Consider the following 19,536-nt stretch of genomic DNA (forward strand, 5'->3'; position numbering starts at 1 on the left):
CATTTTACCGTACTTGTATTTACTAATCACCAGAAAATGCAATAACTGAGGCTGATTTAGTCATATTGTATCTCACATTAATGTATTACAATCATCCAGTTCAGTCTTCTGGGGACCATCAATGTCCATTCGGTAATTGTCAAGATGGTTAAAGTCTATCAACCAAATGTCAACTTTGCGTGATCTACAGGTAGGTCAGGGATTTGCAAAGACAGTAGGATTCATTCATTTGCCAGGAATCATAAATCCATTTGTTCTTTCATTTGCTGAGAAATTTTAATATGGAATAAAGGCATGCCAAATAAATCTGATCATTAAGAAACTGAATTTTCACACGAAGCTTTAGAACAGAATTAAACACATTTACAGCCTGGAACAAAAAATGGTTTGGGTTTCTTTCTTGTGGCCAGGAAGAGGGAGGTCTGGACTCTGTTTATACTGCTAGGCCTAGACAAGTGGCAGAAAATGGATGGATGGATGAACAGATGGATGGATGAACAGATGGATGGATGATGGTGGATGTCAGCACAAGTGACTAGCTGTTGCCTTCAGCTAAATGGAGCCACTTTACTGAAGCACAGCAGTGTTTGTGGTTTTGTGATAACTTTTTGAATACACAGTACCAGGGTGGATGAGTCCAAACTGTAACCTTAACTATGTGATAAATAGTATGGATTGCAGTTTGAAATGTCTGTGCTCCTTTTTTGTCATGAAGGAAACAATATCAGTTTACGACCCAGTCTACAGAAGCGCCTTGCTAACCAAACTAGGTAGCGTTAGCTGATCCCTTAAACACCACCCTGTTCTCTAAAACATGATCAAGTCAAAGTTATCAAAGGTCAAAAGGCCAATCTGAAGTTTCAGAGTGCTAATCCACAAACCACTGACGTCACGGTAGCTAAGTACATCTTTTATGTACAGTCTACACAAATGACATGCCAGAAACAACTCTTACATGTGAGGCGGCAGCTCAAAGAAGTTGACTCCCATGTAGGTATCCATTTGCTTCTTGCTGTAGATGTCTAACTCTTTATATGGGTTGACTGAGACGAGAAGAGTCCCGATGTAAGTCTGTGGAGAAAGACAAGGAAAATAACTTATGGTCTGCAACTCTTGCTTTTGATGATTGTTTTCCTTGAACATTACGTGACATTATGAGAAGATTTCCGGCAATGTGCTGTCCATGTAGCTTAACAATGATAAGTAATTTTAGCAAAAGAAATAAGTTCAGTTAATCACTTGTCATGACCCAGTGGGTAGCACTGACCTTTATAGTGCTCACTCTGCAAATGAAAAGAACCAGAGCTGCTGACTCAGCAACACGCAGAGCCCGATTCAGCAGAAGACAACGCAGCATTAGGGCGTTGTGGGGTTGAAGGTTGAGGGCATAATGTTTAATTAGAGTAAGCGAAAGTGAAAGGCTACCCAAAATGACACCACACAGGAAAGACTCACGTAAATTAGATTCTCGTGGAACCGTTTCCTCAGGTTGTCCAGGCAGGCAGTCTCACTCGTGTAGGTGTCCAGGAGAACAAAATCCTGGATGCCAACGCGATCCCGGGCTGTCAGGGAGGCCTCCATGTTTCTCAGGATACGATTACACCGTTCCTCCAGGCTCTAGGCCAAAGAAGCAACCCATCAGTGAAATTAGATACAAAAGGGGTATCATGCTCATTTTAGTTTAGTTTAATGTGAGCAAAAGCACCAATGCCAGTATTATCAAACCATTAATTTACAAAACAAATGAAAAACCATCTGCAATGTTTATCAGTCAGTTTACTGGCGCTTAGTTTCATGGCTTTTACTTGGTAGAAAGATGATGAGACAGGTGGTTAATGTCTTTATCAGTAAGAAGGCTATAAAACCGATGAAGATTCCCACATCTGGCTGTTTAAATTGACAGCGACCACAACCACTCTAATGACTGATCCATCTTTCATTTACAACAGAATGTTTCCTCATGCAAAATCGTGCAAAATCTCCCCCCTCGGGCACTGCACCTCTCACGCTTTGCAAATCCATCCAGCTGTCCTGACTGGCAGTGGCGTGTCCAGCGGGGTGGCCTGGGGGGGCACAGGCCACCCCCCCAACCAGACTGGCCACCCCAGGTGCCACCCCAAAGGCAAAACAATAAAATTCAATCAAATATCAAATGTCCGATTATGTTTTCACGGTGACGCTCAGATATCCGAGTGTAAGTGAATGCAGCATCGCTTCTGCGCTATGCGCATCACCTTAGCAAAGGTAGGAGAGCCAAGCACGAAAGACGGCACTGCAGGAAAAATTTTTCGGTGAAAGAAAATGAGGACAGAATCAATGTCCCGGTAAGTAATATTAAGTTTGTTGAGTTTAGTAAACTTCGGTGAAATTAGAATACCAAGGAAAAAATAACACTTAAAGAATTATTGCAGCCGTCGAATATTTCAGACAGTATGCTACTGAGGGCAGCTAACATAAGAGTTATGAGTTATAAGATATAATCTAAGTCGTAACATTGCTGTATGGAGCTGCAGATTTGGTTGCAGGTTAACATAGCTGGACTGGCCATCGGGCATACCGGGGATATGCCCGGTGACTTATTTTTATTTTTTTTTTGTAATGGCATGAACAATGAGAGGTGGTGGATTGGCCAGATGCAGGTCGATGTGTAAAAATAACTCAGTTGTTTGGTGGTGGCTATGGCGGAGCTTCCACAGAGGCCAGCAGGTGGATGAGGGAAGGGGAGGCAGGAGGAGAGACCCGAGGCAGCCGCCAGTCCGAGTGTCAGGTGAACTGAACTCCAGGTAAGAAGTTATGACCTGCAGTCTATCTGGGTCAGATATAAACCAAGTTTAGGTGGAGTTTATTTTCGTTGTGCTGACTTTTTACCGTCAGTTACAATAACTCGTACTGCGATCTAGCCAGCTTGACGGAGTTTTTATACAGCTGGGTGGGTGCTATGATGTTACTGATAGTGAACTTTATTTTATTCATAAGGTTAGTTAGTAGAGTTGCCAACGACTCCTTAAAAAATGGAATGGTCCCTCATTCAGAGAAAATATTACACGTTTCGTATTGAGCTGAGAAGAGACGCAGTTTGTCCCGGACTTTCGCTATAATGAAAAAAAGACACAAAGGAGTTATTCTGTCGTTATGCTGCACAGCAGCCTCTTCTTCTCTCATTCTCTCCCCCTGCCTCCCCTGTTGCTACTTCAATCATGAAACTGATCAATGATCAGCTGATCGGCTTTTCTCTCTTGTTTGTTTATCGCCCACTTTGCGCCAGAAAGAGGAAACCAGCGGATGTCGCTCTAAACAACAGCAGCACGTTTAAGCTTGATCAGCTGTTGTTAGAATTTATTTAATATTAATTTCTAGTATCAGCTGATGTTTGCTGGAGCCACAGCTGTAAAGCTGCTGGTCATGATATCGGTTTGGTTATGTGATGAGAGAGAAACATGAAGATGAAACCAGGAGATGTCCTTACTGAATCATCAGAGCTGAACAGGTGATGGAGAAACAGGTTTACCTTTTAGGTGACATGGATGAGTTGAAGGGAAGTTATGAACTGTTTCTGAGAGACAAATAACACCAGGATCCTTTTCTAAGCAGCTGACAGCTGGTAACTCTAAATCTTACAACCAAAGTTTTTATCTGACGTAAAATGTATAGAAATCATACATATACCAACAAGACTGTACATCACTGTCACAACAGCATTTGTTTTCATTCAAAGGCTTTATGGCTTTAATACCTGGTGGGCCGGTCTGTAGTCAAAATGCCCGATTTTCTGTCCCGGTCCAGCCCTGCAGGTTAATACTGGCAGTGTCACCATGCCAGCTGACTGTATTTCATCATCAGCCAGTGTTGTTCTTTATCAATATTACCAAAGTTTACGATAAGGCAGCATAGAAAGTATTTACTTGCTTTCAGGTTTTATTCAAATGTTAGTCTTTTCATTTGTTTCTCCACTTTTTTCCTGTTTCAAAATCAAACACCAGTTTGTGAGAAGATTATCTTCTTTTTTTAACAGGCAGATAAAGTTTTACATTGGAATTGGCTAATTTGTCAATTGTTTGTTACAAATGTTCATATTTTAATATTAAAAATGTTTTTGCCCAAAACATATGTGCACTATATGTCAGTAAAAACACTATGCAAATATTGCTGTCCTTGAATGCTGAGTAAACACTGACAAAGCACTGATTGTATCTCTTGTACTTTATCAACGCAGTATCTAAAAACTTTGCACCGTAGTGGTTAAAATCTCATTCTAATAAGAGTTAAAAGCGCATTCAGTTATTAGGTTTACAGGATTATTGAATTATGGTTAACGGTTGGTAGAATTTATTTTTAAACATTATCTGCCAATTACATCTGCCACCTCTCTCCAAATCTGTGCCCCTACCTGGCCCCCCCAACAAAAATTTTCTAGACACGCCACTGCTGACTGGACAGTTCTGGCTTGTTGGCCAGTTGTGATCCACAGGCTGTATATTTGACGCAGCTGAAGTCAAACAACATTACAAAAGCTACTCTACAGATAATGTGTTATTATTATCCCTGCTGTTTGGATGGGATGGATGGAACATGTGCCCCACCTTTTTCCTTTGTGTCTTCAAAAATTATCCTGTTTTTGTTGAGGTTTTCATCAGTGAGGAGCACATGCACACACACATACTTACAGTCTTGTCAGCCTAGGATATATGGTAAATGTCCCAATGGGCACCTAATTTCCTGAATGTTTGTCCCTATATCTGTGACTTCCAGTCAGAGCCATTTCTGGCCTTGGCCACATCCTCTGTGCTCATGATAAATCTAAATTCAGCCACCACTATCTAATCTGCTGCTGTTTCTTTTTAAGAGCCATTAATCTTGTTCATGACAGGGATATATTGAGCACCAAAAAATCCATGTATCCTAAATAGTAAGCTGATAGTAATGCTAAATGCCTCTTTAAAAACACAAGACAAAATAAAAGAAAAAAGGTATTAAGCAAAAGTTGACACAAATATAAATCTGATCAACTTCAAAAGCCCACGGGTAGTAACATTTATTTTAGTATGCATAAATACAGGATATGTTCCGCTACTTAATACACAACGAATTTTATGCGAGGTAAAACGATCAGCAATGCACTTTAATTACGGTGCTGCGATGTTATGAAAGAGCCGTCCAGCACTGCGCTTCAGTAGTTCAGCTCTCATCACTGCCAAGTTGACCTGTCACTAAGTCAAAGTAACTGACACTGACAGTCTCCAGTGAAACAAGCTGCTGATCTACTGACCCAGCAGAAATTCACATCAAAATAAAATGAATTATGTAATTATGAGATCATTAAAACAGAGAAAAGATTGTTCGCATAAAGCTGCTTACCACTAAGATCCTCAGTGTGCGTGCCTCCAGGTACCTTTTCTGAACTGAGCTGAACATCTGGGTTTTATTGAAGGGAACACAGGAAACTCTGATAGATTACAGTCTCTGCTTCCTTCAATAGGAAACCATCAATAATATAGTGAGTGCGCAACAAAGGAAGCTTCGCTCCAAATATGTATCTGTGTGCGGGGGCATGTGTAGATAGATGCAACATGGGTGACAAATTAAAGGAAAGACTGAAACCCTTGACCCCGACAGTGTCAGGACCCAGTGTTTCTGTTATGGGGTATTTTGGTGATGTACTTCAGGTACACTTGTTCCCTTGAAGGGAAGTGTTACATCTTATTTTTGTTTTGTTTTTTTAATTTGTAGTCTCCTTCAGGATTAAAATGCCACATCTCTCCAGCAATCCATTGGGTAGATGCATCAAAATCAACCCAATTCAACAACTATGTGAGACTTTAAACTAACGTGTTACATACAACATTCCTGTAAAATCTTCCTTTAATTAGTCCCTCAGTTTTCTTGTACTACAAACTTGATTATTGCGTCCATCCTTTAAAAGAAATGGGGAAAAAAACTGCACAAAGGTATACTTCAGCAAAAATGAGGAGATACTAATCACAGTAAACAACATCCATTTAGCCATCCAGCTGCTTGTCCAGTTTTAAGGTGGCAGTGGTGCCAGAGCCTATTCTTGACGTCATAGGGTGAAAGGCTGAGTCATCACAATAACACAGGCCTAACTCAGAGTGACTATTAGAATCACCAATCAATCTAGCATGCATTTCACTGGACAGTAAGAAGAAGAATGAGTAACCAGAGAGAATCCACCTTAAGCAAAATAATGAATTTAAACTTAACCAAAGTCAGCTATATGGTTTAATGACTGCAAAGCATGTAGAAGAGGTTTTTTTAAATAGAGATTGACAAAATTAAGATAGCTGAAAAAATGTCTGCAAAACAGTTTCCAGTTTTAAAAATATATTTTTTTTTTATCAGAAACATTTGTAAATATGCTTCTGTTTAGTTTCTATCAGACTCTGATTTAAGACAGTAGACTGAAATATAACAGCAGTAGTAGTAAAACCAGAAACTGCAAGGGCAGTCTCCTGTTGTTGGCACTCTGTAGGCATCTGTTATTGGATGTTTCACTGGGCAGCGAGTGCAGGGCAGGGATTTTCTGCCACTCAAAGGAAATCTGACCTTTGCTGAACACAAATCAGGCAGGAAAACCGAACTATGCTGCGAGAGGATGGAGAAAAAGCAAAGAGGCGATAGATAACAGGTTGGCTTTCTTGGCACACTGTCATCTGATTCAAACTGGACACTAAAAAAACAAAACAAAAAATGTGTAAACAAACAAAACACAGCAAGCTTGTATGAAATATGAAATGAGCACCTATTGTAAACATCACATTTGAACAGGAAAGTTTATCTGACTGGTTGACCATCACCCGAGAGGGCGCTCCATTGTCCCTATTTATCCAGTATGGTGCAGGATCCTGTTACCCAGCCACAAAGTGGCAGTTAGGGTCCTGAAAGAGATAGCACTCCTCGTGGGCCATTGACTGACACCGTGCATCACCCAGGGCAACACACATTTAAGGGGCTCCAGGTGTCTAAAGAAACCTGACCTTGAACAGGCCTCCACCACACCGGTCAAGTACTGTACCTCCTCTGTTGGTACTGTTTCACACAAGCAGCCGTAACAAGCCACAAAGCCACAGCGCTATCTTTGGAAACGTTCTTGCATTTCTGGCAAATAAAGATTTTACTAAAAATGCATTACTCATGGGGACAGTAAGCAAACCTTTTGTTTATGGCGGAACAAGTGAATACACAATTCACAGCCTTTTAGCCAACTGTTCACCTTGTCCTCTAACAGAGGAGATACTCTGTTATATTGATACGGATTAGCATATAGTGTCCAGTATTTACTGCCCGTATTGGTAGAGAGAAGAGCAAGCAAGTACTGCGTAGCTTTGATGCCTCTGATATTATACAACATATACAGCATATGGTTACAGTTGCACAGCATCATATTTAGTAATAATTTCTGGATTCTGTTCAAAACTGCATTAAGTTTTCTTTTCATCCTGTAACTTTAACTTTAAAACATGTCTTTACCCTTAGATGATTTATGTCTCGACACCATGAGAAATGCAAATGCATGAACACAAACACACACACACACATCCACCACATCTTACTTGAAACCTATTTTAGTCTTTTTCTACACTCCTGGGGGAAGTATCGGCCTCTCAAGGCACTAAATGTGCCACTTTGCTGAGGAAGTCTTATGAGGCGTGTTTAGAGCTTTTTTGCCAAAAAACAAAAAAATATTAGAAAAAAAACTGTGAACTGCTCCATCAGCTGAAAAGAAGATTAATACAGGCTGTGTGAGGGGGGGGGAAACAAAAAAACAGGGATAGCTATTACACCACCATATTCTGTGCCAATAAAATATTTGATATTACACAGTCGTCTTTTATTATGCTGGAGTGATCATAATAATCATAACACATCTTTAACCCTTAGAGAGAGACCATTTTTTTCTCATTTTGTCTAATTTTACTGCTCCAGTCATACAAACACTGCATGACTGTGGCTTTGACACAACTGCATCCAAGTTTAGTTACCTCCTTTACTTCCAAAGGCTTGTGCGTCATTGTTGGGTCAGTCTTTTGTGATGAACTTGATAAATCCAAATGTCACTGAACTTCAGTCCACATGTATGTAAGTCGGGCAGACACAGCCCAGGACAGCAGTTTTAGTAATTGAAGATTTCTTCCATAGTGCAGTTTCTTCAAGTCAGCACAGGTACGTAACCAGTAATAGATTCTCTGCTTTGATGCTCATTGGTCTCTAATCCACATACTGGCTTGGAGCTGTCCTGTTAACACAACTAGGGACAGACTGGCTTAAGAGGAGGAGGAGGTGGAGGTGGAGGAGGGTGGCACTGCTGCTTCCTGCAGGGCTGGAGTCCCTGCATTGTTGGTAATGAGGCCGTAATGAGCTGCCTGGCTATGGAAGGACTGGTCTACTTAAACTTTCATGGAGCAGGCAGCAAACACTCATTCAGCGCTTCACCTGAGTGTTGAACAGCTATGCTGTGTGTTTAAGGAAGATAGTGCATGCATGTAGATGCGTGTGTGCATGACTGTGTGTGCATGACTGTGTGTGCGTGTGCAGCTATGTAATACAAGGATGCAGTAACTTTATCCACCCAAAGACCCCTTCTCACCCTCCTCCCCACAAAATTACAGTGCAGGTATTCGATTACTGATCTTTGATTAGGCAGATGCATTTCAAACTAATTACTTGGTGCTCTATAGAGAGCGGATGATCACACCAGTTTGGAAAAAAGTTTTTAAGTTACACTTAAAAATTCTAAACTGATTTCACGTGATTATGTAAAGCAACGGCACTGATTTAATAAAGTTCCAATTACTTTTTGTTAGCTGTTGAAAAAATAAGGAGCCGAGAGCTGCAAAACATATCTGTAGTTAAATCTTAAACAAATATTTTAATGTGTTTGACCACTTTTTGTTTATGATTAAATTGACATTCACCGCATGTGGCTAACACACCGCTCCACCCTAAACAAGCCGGCAGGAAGGAGGTGTATGTGTATTTAATTTAATTTAATTTGTGCAGCACCAGGCTGACTGGAGAGAGATGATGCTGGAACTTGCACCAGTGAACATCCCCAAACTTTCCGATACACTGAGCAGTTTTATCATAATAGATCACATCTGCTGCTTCGGCGTCTTCTTTTTCCTTTGGGTCAGCTGGCTCGGTTGTGACACGTGTAACGTTGCCCTCTCATTCATTCTCTTTAAAATTTAACATTGCTTCCTCCAACCATCAACAAAGGCATCTTGCATTACTACCTGAAGATCGGAAGAATCGCACGGTGACATAAGAGAGCATTCTGGTAAAATGGCCATTAACATAATGTAATCCATTATGCAACAACTGAGAGATTTCTTTGAAGAGGATTCCTTATACACTATGCCACAGAGGCCATGTCTTATGGAAAAATGACAACTCCTTTGCCATTTTATTCCTGAAGTGATTAATTTTGTCTCACACACAATTATGGTTGAAAATATTTCTTTCAAATACTTTTTTTTTTAGCATTAAATCAATAAAGAAGTGAGAATATGTGTTTGTTTTAAATTGGATGCCTGACATTTAAAGAGCAGTTTTACACCTTACAACAAGAAAACAGAGATTTTACACTATCTATCATATGTTGTACAAGCAGGAGCAGTTCTTGTTATTTAAAGTTGCTTACTGTTATTGCCAGTGTCATAGCTGAGTTATAAAGCAAGCCTTGTTGATAAGATTCATTGCATCTCTTCAGCAACTGAACCAAGGTGATAATTCAGAATGACTCAGATCTGGTTTCTAAAGATTTGAAGGATGAGTGACCTCAGGTATCCTCAAAACACTGTTTGTTCAAATAAATGCTCACACACTATTAAACATTCAGATAATTCCTTATTCGTGTAAACAGATTGCTGTGACCAGGGCAGGACTCTGAAGGCCAAAACCAGCTGTGAGGTTATCAGTTTTAGAAGAGTTGCCTTCAGTGACACAATAAGTGAGCAGCAGCAAACTGTTTAAGGTATTTAAACACGACTGACTCTGCTAAACTAAGCGCTCATAGATCTGAAATGTTTTGTCTTTTTCGTAGATTTCAAAGCTTACCTTTTGCTCCATGCTGCAGTTCGCTGTGCAAGTCAGAGAATCTCAGATGAGATTTTGTACTGCTCTGCGTGAGCCCGAGCACCCAGCTGACGAGGGGACAGTGTGGCACACTGTATATTCTACCTATACACTGTATTTACGGCCGTCCCATAATGCAGCAGCCTCAGCATGTCCTCACAGCGTCCTACTTTTCAACAGCTTTTATTTTCAGGTTGGCCTTATTAACTTACAAGGGTACTGAGAACTGAAGGAGTCAGCTACTCCCAACAGTCCGAACTATTCAAGAAGGTACTCTTTTACTTTTTAACCCAGCAGCTGTTCAAGTTTCACAACTAGTGTAATGTTTTCTATGTATGCATTTACATTTCAGCACTGTTATTTCAATCAAAGGTGATGAATAGTCTACTTAAACCTGTACTCAAAATGCAACCCTGAGCCCAGAGTCAGAGGAGCAGGGGGCCTGAGAAGTAGTCAAAGCTTCAAAAGCCCTTAGCAAGCCCCACAAGAAGATGAAGAAGAAGTCATAATTGGGTTTCTTCTCAGTGAGCTTCTGAAAATAAGCAGCATTATTTGACATGATGACAATGTGAGTGAACAGACAGCAGCATCCTTTCTATAGCATGACTGGCTTTTGGGTAGAGGGTGGACAGCACAACCTACTGTCGGCCACAGGTTATGACAGATACTCAGCTGCTAATGACTGAAGCGCAGTGCTGGTATAAATAAAGTTACTGTTGTAGGCTATATGATGTCACCTTCCTCTTGCTGAATCAAAGAAAGTCTTTGCCTGGCTTTTAGCTCCTATTCTTTCATAATAATAATAATAATATTAATACTTAAATACCACAAATTTAAATTTTGATGACCACATTAAAATCTATAAGTAGGCTATATGAGCTTTATTTTTCAAGTTTATGTGTTTGATTGATTGTAGTGCACTGTAATTATTTGCAGTAACAGGAAAAAGCCTGGCTCGGTGGTTTTATTTTTCTTTATATTATTACTTATAAGAAAATTTGCCGTTTGAACGAACTCCTGAGAACCGAGCTCTTGTCTGGGATGCACTTTTTAATTTCTCTGGTATAAATCTGAGATTAGCTGGATCTAATCCAAGCAGGAAATCGTTGCTTTGTCTTAAGTGTTTCCCAAAATGTGTTTATTTTACCTCACAATACAATAACATCAGCATTTCTTTCAACATTACAAATTGTATTGCATATAATCACTTGTTATTTATTTAAAGAAAACCTATCATTAATATATAATGTCATAAAGAACTAAGTGCTCTTTTTGCTATCTGTCCATAAACGGTCTGTACCACCGAGTGAGATTAGCATCAAACTAACCTGCTCTCAGGTTAACCAGCTCAGTTTAGACCAATCAGGAAACTTGGAGTCAAGCTCCTAGGGGATCAGTTTACACTAGAGTAAAAAACAAATAAAACAAAACAAATAGAAACTTTAAAAAAAACAAACAAACAACCACATAATGATGATATAGCATCAACTTGAAATGCAAAAAGATACTTTCATTTCCTAGATATGTTCTGGTCGATACCTTTTCTTTTCTTTTTAAATAAATTCTGCTTAGAACAACAAATAAGACTTCGTGGTGACATTAAAGTCTTGGAATATTTCTTCCGGTTCCTTTGACAATCTATTTAAAGATATTGATCAATTATGTGATAGTACTTCATTTTAATCCAATGGGGTCGCTTCTTTGACCCGAAGCCAGTTTGACAACACGGCACTTCTGCTTCCTGCTCTAACCCCTCCCCTCTCCGCCCTGCGGGTGTTGTTCTCTGATTGGGTGTCTCCTTGAAAACTTGAAGTGACTGCTCCAGCAGGTTTGTCCGCAAATCACCTGTGCGCTATGAGCTGGAACTCACAGCTCTCCGTGACGACAAAATGGACAACTGGCCCAAAACAGCTAAGATCTCTTACAAGCGCTGGAGAAACTCTGAACAGTGGTAAAGAGAAAAACACGAAAAATATGAGCTTTCTTGCTTTTGTAAGGACCTGCTATGTTTACATACCGGAGTGTGAGCCACAGGGCTAAGTGCAAATGTATTTAACGACAAACTTTGGTATGTCTGAAAGACAAACTTTTTTTTCATGTCTTCTTCTTGTGTGATGGCACTTAGGGGTGATGCAGATTTTGTGGGTCAAACGGATGAGGACCAGGGCACAGACGCTGAGATTTGCACCATAGCTTCAAATTTTGACGCAGAGGCTACGCAGTCTTCATCCGCCTCTGGGTCTAATAAACCCGAAGGTGTGTACAATATAATTGTTATTTTGTTTTAATTGTTGTGTGTGGAACTGTGGCGGCGGTAAAGTAAGAAGGGCATTAGAAAGTATTAACATAGAAAGACCCTATGTGGCAGTGTTGATCAGCTGGATTGGATTTTGATAAATGTAAATGTGGATATGGGTTAATTACACATGAAAGTAGACTCATCTTATATTGGCCATGTCCTGTTTATAACTGGCCTAAAACATAAAAACAGAAGAACTGCTTTGTTTTAATCTGTTATGCATCAAATTTGATTTCTTTATTATATATTTTCACAAGGCAATGAAGTGTTAACGGTGCTGAAAAAACCTTGTGAATTTAGCACACTGTCCAAGATGTAAAATGACCTTTGAGTGTGTTATACTGAATAACATGCTAATGCCAGGTTTTGTTTCTGAGACTGATCATGCAGTGACCGATGTGTTTTATTAACAGAAACCTTTACAGTGGATGATGCATTGGAGGCAATCGGATTTGGAAAGTTTCAGTGGAAAATCTCTTTCCTCACTGGACTGTCATGGGTAATAAATCTTAAAATAAGTCCAAACAGCTTCATCAACGTGCAGATACTGCACATCTCTAACTGGATGCTGTCCCTCAGGTAGCAGATGCCATGGAGATGATGATCCTCAGCATCTTGGGGCCCCAGCTGCACTGTGAGTGGAGGCTCCCCAGCTATAAAGTGGCACTCATAACATCGGTAAAGTCTGTTTACCTTTTATTGCTTCACTAGAGATTTTTGATTATATAACATAGTCAATGACCTATTTATTTATTTATTTATTTATTTATTTTTGTTGGAACAGGTGGTTTTTATCGGGATGGGGATCAGTTCACCGATTTGGGGAAATGTCGCCGACAAGTACGGCAGAAAAGTAGTGAGTCTCACATCTATGATTCTCATACATGATTTCATGAGGTTTGTAAATGATCTCATGTATTTCCTGTATATGTGTCTGTGCTAAACAGGGTCTGAAAGTTTGTATGTGCTGGACTTTGTACTACGGCCTGCTGAGTGCCTTTGCTCCAGCGTATGGCTGGCTCTTGTTCCTGCGCAGCCTTGTGGGCTTTGGTATTGGAGGAGCTCCTCAGTCGTAAGTTTGATTCTTCCTTCATGCATAACAAGATACATCAGTAGTTCCTCAATGAGCAATATCCAAGAAAACAATATGAACATAAATAAAGATTTAATCTTGTTTTAGGGTCACGCTGTACTCAGAATTCCTTCCCATGAAGGCAAGAGGCATCTGCATTATGCTGATTGCGGTACTGCGGTCATTGTCTTATAAACTCTCTTTTGACAATATTAGCTGCACTGCACTATATCATCCTAACTGTTTGTCTGCATCAGGCATTCTGGGCAATCGGTGCTGTGTTTGAGGTCCTCCTGGCCTTGATGGTAATGCCTGATCTGGGTTGGAGGTGGCTGCTCGGCTTATCCACAGTACCATTGGCAATCTTTGTTTGCTTCTGCTTTGTAAGTATGGCTGCGATGGGTAGAGGTCCGCCAAAATAGAAAAAAAGTTGAAAGTAACTCAGCTCAGTTTTCTGTGTTGCAAAGTGGTTGCCGGAGAGTCCTCGTTTTGATGTGCTGTCGGGAAGACGAGAAAAAGCCATGGCAACCTTAACGCGCATTGCTAAAGAGAATGGGAAGACCCTGCCTCAAGGCAGGCTGAGCGCTTATAATCAGGTGGGGATGAGATTTTATTTTTTCTGGATATGAATCTAAATATATACACTGCTTAAATGTTCAAAATAAAATGTCTACTTTCTATTTTTGTCTTTAATTACTCAGAATGAACGTGGACGGTTCAAAGATCTCTTTGCTCCTCAGTACTGGAAGACCACGCTGCTCCTGTGGTTTATATGGTTAGCTTAAGTGACACACTCTCTCAGATAAGCCTTCTCTATTTAAAGGGAGTCATTTTTAAATCAGTGGTTACCAGCTCGGCATCGTGGCCTTATTTTATCAAGTTTTCGATTTTTGTTGTTGTTGTGGCAGTTATAGCTTTACCATTACCACAGTGACTTGTATACAGGTAACCAGGAACGATACTTAAAATCCTGTGATGGACTGTGATGTGATTCCTAATGCAAGGGGGAGTAACAGTAGTACCTGATTGACATATTAAATGCTTTATTTTCAACTTCTCACAGAACTAATGTTCTAAAAAAAATGATCTTTTTACTTTTGTCAATAGGTTTTCCAATGCCTTCTCCTATTACGGGATTATCCTGCTGACAACTGAGCTGTTCCAAGCTGGAGATTTGTGCGCGAGTATGTTTACAGCTTCCTTTGTGCAGAGCTGCTTTTAATGTTTTCAATTGTTGAATTACAACAAATCCCAAATGCTTCCTTATAGTGACCCAAGGAGCCAAGATTGAGCCAGACTGCAGTCTTGAATGTAGATATTTAACGTCAGCCGACTACAAAGACCTTTTATGGACGACCTTGGCTGAGTTCCCAGGTAAAATACTCGCTGCTTGCAGTCTGTCAGAGGCGTGGTGTGCAGTTAAGTTGAAAGTCTGACAGCTGACATAGAGAAAATGTCCAATTTGTTTTTGGTAATTTCCCATCAACTTAATAGTAGTTATACTGTGAAAAAGTGGCAAACAAACAGTGAATTTGAAAACTATTACTGGTTTTCAAAATGTCCCTGTAATACTCTTTTCTTTTAAACTTTGATAAAGAAATGTATGTTTTTTAATCCGTGTTTAATTGTGGGCGTGCACCTTTCCTTTTGTTCATGTCCAGATCAACATGCAGTGTATTGATTAGTGGCTCTGAGCTGCAAGAGCTTAACAGTTAATCAGCTGGAAGCATGAGCATTTATTACAGAAGTGATTTTAGACTTCAGGTACAAATTAAAAAAATAAAAAAAAAGACAGCTGAAATTTAGGAGCAGCTGAATTGTGTGGCTTCATAAATAATTATAGTTAGAAATGAGACACAACATGACACCCTCAAGAGTGATGGGGATGGGCATGCATACGCGCTTCACTATATTTACTGGGCATAACATCAGTTTAGGCAGGTTGTGAAGTCTAGTTCGGCCACACAAAATAATAATTTTGTCTTTTTGAAAAAGACTGTTGCACTGTTATGTTCATTGTGAGGACTTAGACAGAGACAGCGATTATTCTCGCTTCCAGACACCACATGGGAGTGGTTCATCCTTATTCTACTTTTTCTAAATCCACAAGAGTATGTATTAAAGATAGATGAACCTACTATGACATCACTCATTTCTTAGGGAAGTCCCATTGTGAAGCTTCAAGATGGGCATTTTCTCGGTCCCCGTATTGGTGTTTTGAAACTGAATGTGAAGAGAGGAGTGAGAAACTGAGGAACACTGAACACTGGGCAATCTTTTCAAACGGCTGCAACATCTCCCTCTGTATAATCTGTGAATCTCTGAGATCCTGGACTGATATATCATAAAAATGGCGGTAAAAGCCGTCTCGACCGTACCCTGTAGTCTTCAACGGCAACGTCGCTGTTAGGCACCGCCCACATAAAAAAAGTATCCTGTATGATTAAAAGACGTGAAGCTAGCGTTTGAGCCCACAAAGTCATCAGGAAAGTGTTGACTGTGGATACAGTAAGAGTCCCTTGCCCTGATTCCCTCTAGATTTCCATGCAACTATAAGTCTGTTTGCAACTACAGGAGGCATCCCCTGCTGGCCATTATACAGAATGCATGCTTAAACAATTCAATATCACTTTTCAGACCTCAAAGACAATCTTCAATACGCAGTCTACATACTGATAAAGCCTACTAAAGACAATGCTTTGACGTTTTTCAGTGATTTGAAGGTGGGCAGAGTATAGCATACAAACATGTACATTCTCAGAATAAAGAGAACGAGATACAAAAAAAGTGCACTTTAAGAGAATGATTCCATCTTTCAGTGTTGAGTGCAGTCGTTGATCTTTTTTTTTTTTTTTTTGATGTTGCTTTTAGGTTTTTTAGTCGTCCTTCTACTAGTGGACTATATCGGCAGGAAGAAAAGCATGGCACTGTGTTTCCTCATGTTTTCCTTGTGTATTCTACCGTTATACGCTTGCATTGGGAGGTACGTTTGTTTTTTAATATCATAGTACGACAGCAGCTAACCCAAACATGCTTGACATTAAAACACCCAGGCTGATTTGTAACTCTTTTTTTTTTTTTTAAATTAATCCAGGATAGCCCTTACCATCTTCATCTTCATTGCCAGAGCCTTCATCTCTGGTGGATACCAAGTTGTTTTTGTTTACACACCAGAAGTACGTATCACTTTTCAATTTAGCAGATTTTGTTTGTTTGTTTCTTTTTTCAGACAGGTCAAATTGGACAAACTGTACTCACTGACTTTTCTTTCTTTTGTTTAGGTGTTCCCTACAGAAAACAGAGCTTTAGCAATGGGAACGTCAAGTGCCATGGCCAGGTTGGGTGCCCTGATTACACCCTTTGTGGCACAGGTATGAAGCAGTCTCCTGTTTTTGAACAAGCTAATAAAATGTTTTCGGTAAATTTTGTCCAAATCTATCTCCTAAATGAAATTCTTTTTTTTTTTTAAGGTCTAAGATGTTAGGTTCTCTATTACATGTAACAGCAATAGTACAATGCATACATACAATGGCCATGTTGTTAAGTAAACCTATTCAACTATTTATTGGCATAAATGTCTAATCAGCTAATCATGTGACATGTAGGCATGTAGACATGGTCCAGATGGCCTGTTAAAGTTCAAACCAAGCTTCACAATGGAGAAGAAACATGATTTAAGTGACTTGACCGTGGCATAGTTGTTGGTGCTGTCTGTATAAGAGGAACCTACTTGTTTTATCTTCTTGTGCTGTGGTTTGTTTGATTAAGTGTGTAATAGCTATGGACGAGGTTGATGCAAATGGGTGTTCTTGTTTAACAAACAGAACAAACCATTTGTTACAACTGACCATTTCCATCCCTTTATGACCACACTGCCGTCTTCTGATAGCTCCTTCCAGCTGGGTAATGTCACCACCATGTTACAAAGCTCATCATCTCAAACTGGCTCCTTAAACATGACATTGAATGCAATGTACTCAAATGACCTCAGCACCTTTTTGGATGTGAGATTCACATTATGGATGTAGATGCTGCCAAATCTGCAGCAACTGCGTCATGCACGTGCCAAAATCTCTGAAGAATGTTAAAGCAAAAGAAGGTCAAACCCAGTACAAGCAAGTGTATGTCCGGTTATTCTAAATTTTGAATCAGTGTGACCCGTTTTCAACTCGGCTGAATAATATTATTTGGCATCCAGCGTGGCAGCGATAATTTCCATACCTCATATTGGATATTAAAAGCATTACAATAGGCCTCTTAAATTAAACTGTGAATTGAAATGTCTGCTCTTACTGTTACTCACCAAAAGACAGTATCTATATCACTGAGGGCTAAAAACAAGTATCCAAGAAAAATAATCAGTGAAACTGTGTGAGGTGGGATTACGTAATGCATTGCTTACATGTTTGTGAATCTGCATCTGTGTCATTTCGACACACCCAAGTTTTGGAATTTTCTCCATGGTTTTACTAGAGTTCAAAAACCAACATTGTTGTCAATGATTATTTAAAGAATGTCATAAACTATATGATAGTTTGACAATATTGTGACTTGTGGTAGATTTAAATGAGTCCAGTCAGGCTCTTTATTATTTAAGAGGTGTGTTTTTCTCTGTTTGGCCTCTCACTTTTTGTGTTTTGGTTCTAGGTGTTGCTCAGGACGTCTGTGTATTTGACTCTGTCGGTGTATTGCAGCTGCTCTCTGCTGGCTGGCGTTGCATCTTGGCTCCTGCCCATCGAGACATTGGGAAGGAATCTGCAGGAGTCCAGTCTCGACCAGGAGACTGCAGGGCAGACGACCTCCACCACCAGAGAGTCAGATAATACAACGGGCTCAGCGGACCAGTGACGGATGAGGCAGGAATATAATAAAAAAAGAAAGTGTAAAACCTGTTCTCCCACCTTCCGGTCTCCTGCAGTTACGTTGGTTGTCAGTTTATGGGTAGACTCATCTGCGCAACGATGGGTGAAGAACAGCAGGGGGGACTCTCGTTACAGACGGGGAGTGACAATTGAGGCTTGGCCTAATGAGAGCGGAAGAACACTTGTTGGACTGGTTTGTTTACTCAGTCTTCCACTCAGGCCATAAGAGGCAACAGAGGGACATTCTGGAAATATTAATGGCTTGTCCCCATGCTGCCGATACAGGAGGTCTATGGCTTTACTCAGTGTGGGTTCAGATTTGCTCTTTGTATTTATTTGTGTGTAAAGTAGAATGTAAAAGGATGCTTTCTTCCTCACAAGTTCTAGTTGCTCACAGGTCTGATCTTTATAAAAGATTAATTATTTAAAGGAGGCACATTGAGCAAATTTAAAAACGTGTATGTCAGCAGTCTTAGATATAGGATTGTCTTTAAAAAATAATAATAATTAAATCGGCAGTGAAAATAATCGTGTTGCAACTCTAATTAGTTAACAATTATTCTAAAAAGTAAAATTCTTTTGAGCCCATTTTTAGTTGTAGTCTGGGGTGATGTGGAGGACAAAAACAGCTAAAAATAAATCTACATAAACAACTCCATAAATGGGTAATATGACATTGTATGTATAAAAAGCCATACATTTCATTTGTACCTAGTATCTGTTTCAAGTTTATATTTAATTGATTCATATTTAAATGTATTTATTTAGACATACTTTATCCTTTACTTCCCGCTTTCTAAAACCTAGCATCTACATTTTTTTCTTATAGATTTTTTTTATACTTTTGTTGCATCAGTATGCAAATGAGGGAAATACACTTCATTATTTGCAGTGAGAAATGGGGGGGAATAAAAATGTATACATATTTGTAGTTTTTAAAAAATAAATGGTAAACATGTGCATTTTTTTTGACAAAAATTATGAAAAATTAAGCATTAATTTACTTGACATTTTATAAAATTAATATTCATTTTTATGTATTATTTTGGTACATTTTCTTACCAATGAATGCAGAAAGGTTTTCTGTAATATTTTCATCTATAAATATTATATAATAAATATAAAATTAATCGGTTTTTGTTGTCTTAAAAACGTCCTCTCACAAACACTATGTTTCATAACGTGAGCACATTTTTATAATTATCATTAAA

At 39.4% G+C, this 19,536-nt stretch overlaps 2 protein-coding genes across 4 annotated transcripts in view; one reads left to right on the plus strand and one right to left on the minus strand.

Annotated features, from left to right (window-relative positions):
* Positions 1-5,604, minus strand: part of myo1hb (myosin IHb) — a 17,155-nt gene extending 11,551 nt beyond the window's left edge. The window contains exons 1-3 of the mRNA XM_082539174.1: positions 5,356-5,604; positions 1,456-1,617; positions 956-1,071 (exon numbers count right to left, since the gene is read on the minus strand). Coding sequence (XP_082395300.1) covers positions 956-1,071; positions 1,456-1,617; positions 5,356-5,412 — 335 coding nt within the window. The 5' untranslated portion in view covers positions 5,413-5,604. The remainder of the gene's footprint in view (positions 1-955; positions 1,072-1,455; positions 1,618-5,355) is intronic.
* Positions 2,331-19,425, plus strand: LOC309710035 (synaptic vesicle 2-related protein-like). Of its 3 annotated transcripts, none has more exons than XM_082539168.1 (16): positions 2,331-2,783; positions 12,218-12,348; positions 12,805-12,890; positions 12,971-13,069; positions 13,176-13,247; positions 13,339-13,463; positions 13,572-13,635; positions 13,721-13,846; positions 13,931-14,059; positions 14,165-14,238; positions 14,571-14,647; positions 14,733-14,837; positions 16,335-16,446; positions 16,558-16,639; positions 16,745-16,834; positions 18,111-19,423. In XM_082539168.1, exons 1-16 carry the CDS (start codon positions 2,611-2,613, stop codon positions 18,309-18,311), a joined length of 1,746 nt encoding a protein of 581 aa, XP_082395294.1. In that variant the 5' UTR covers positions 2,331-2,610; the 3' UTR covers positions 18,312-19,423. The 3 variants fall into 3 exon arrangements, with proteins under 3 accessions (XP_082395294.1, XP_082395295.1, XP_082395296.1); XM_082539169.1 differs by lacking the exon at positions 2,331-2,783 and adding an exon at positions 11,794-12,043 and having other exon boundaries at positions 18,111-19,421; XM_082539170.1 differs by lacking the exons at positions 2,331-2,783; positions 12,218-12,348 and having other exon boundaries at positions 12,816-12,890; positions 12,975-13,069; positions 18,111-19,425.
* Positions 19,426-19,536: the final 111 nt, after the last annotated feature.

Source organism: Aulonocara stuartgranti (assembly GCF_965226115.1).
Source record: "Aulonocara stuartgranti genome assembly, chromosome: 7".
Taxonomy (NCBI): domain Eukaryota; kingdom Metazoa; phylum Chordata; class Actinopteri; order Cichliformes; family Cichlidae; genus Aulonocara; species Aulonocara stuartgranti.

Bases quoted from the DNA above. Each gene is read 5' to 3' on its own strand.
- LOC309710035 (XM_082539168.1), top strand. From the start codon at position 2,611: ATGAGAGGTGGTGGATTGGCCAGATGCAGGTCGATGTGTAAAAATAAC. The intron at 12,349-12,804 runs GTGTGTACAATA...TTTTATTAACAG, and splicing joins TGGGTCTAATAAACCCGAAG to AAACCTTTACAGTGGATGAT. The intron at 14,060-14,164 runs GTGGGGATGAGA...TTAATTACTCAG, and splicing joins GGCTGAGCGCTTATAATCAG to AATGAACGTGGACGGTTCAA.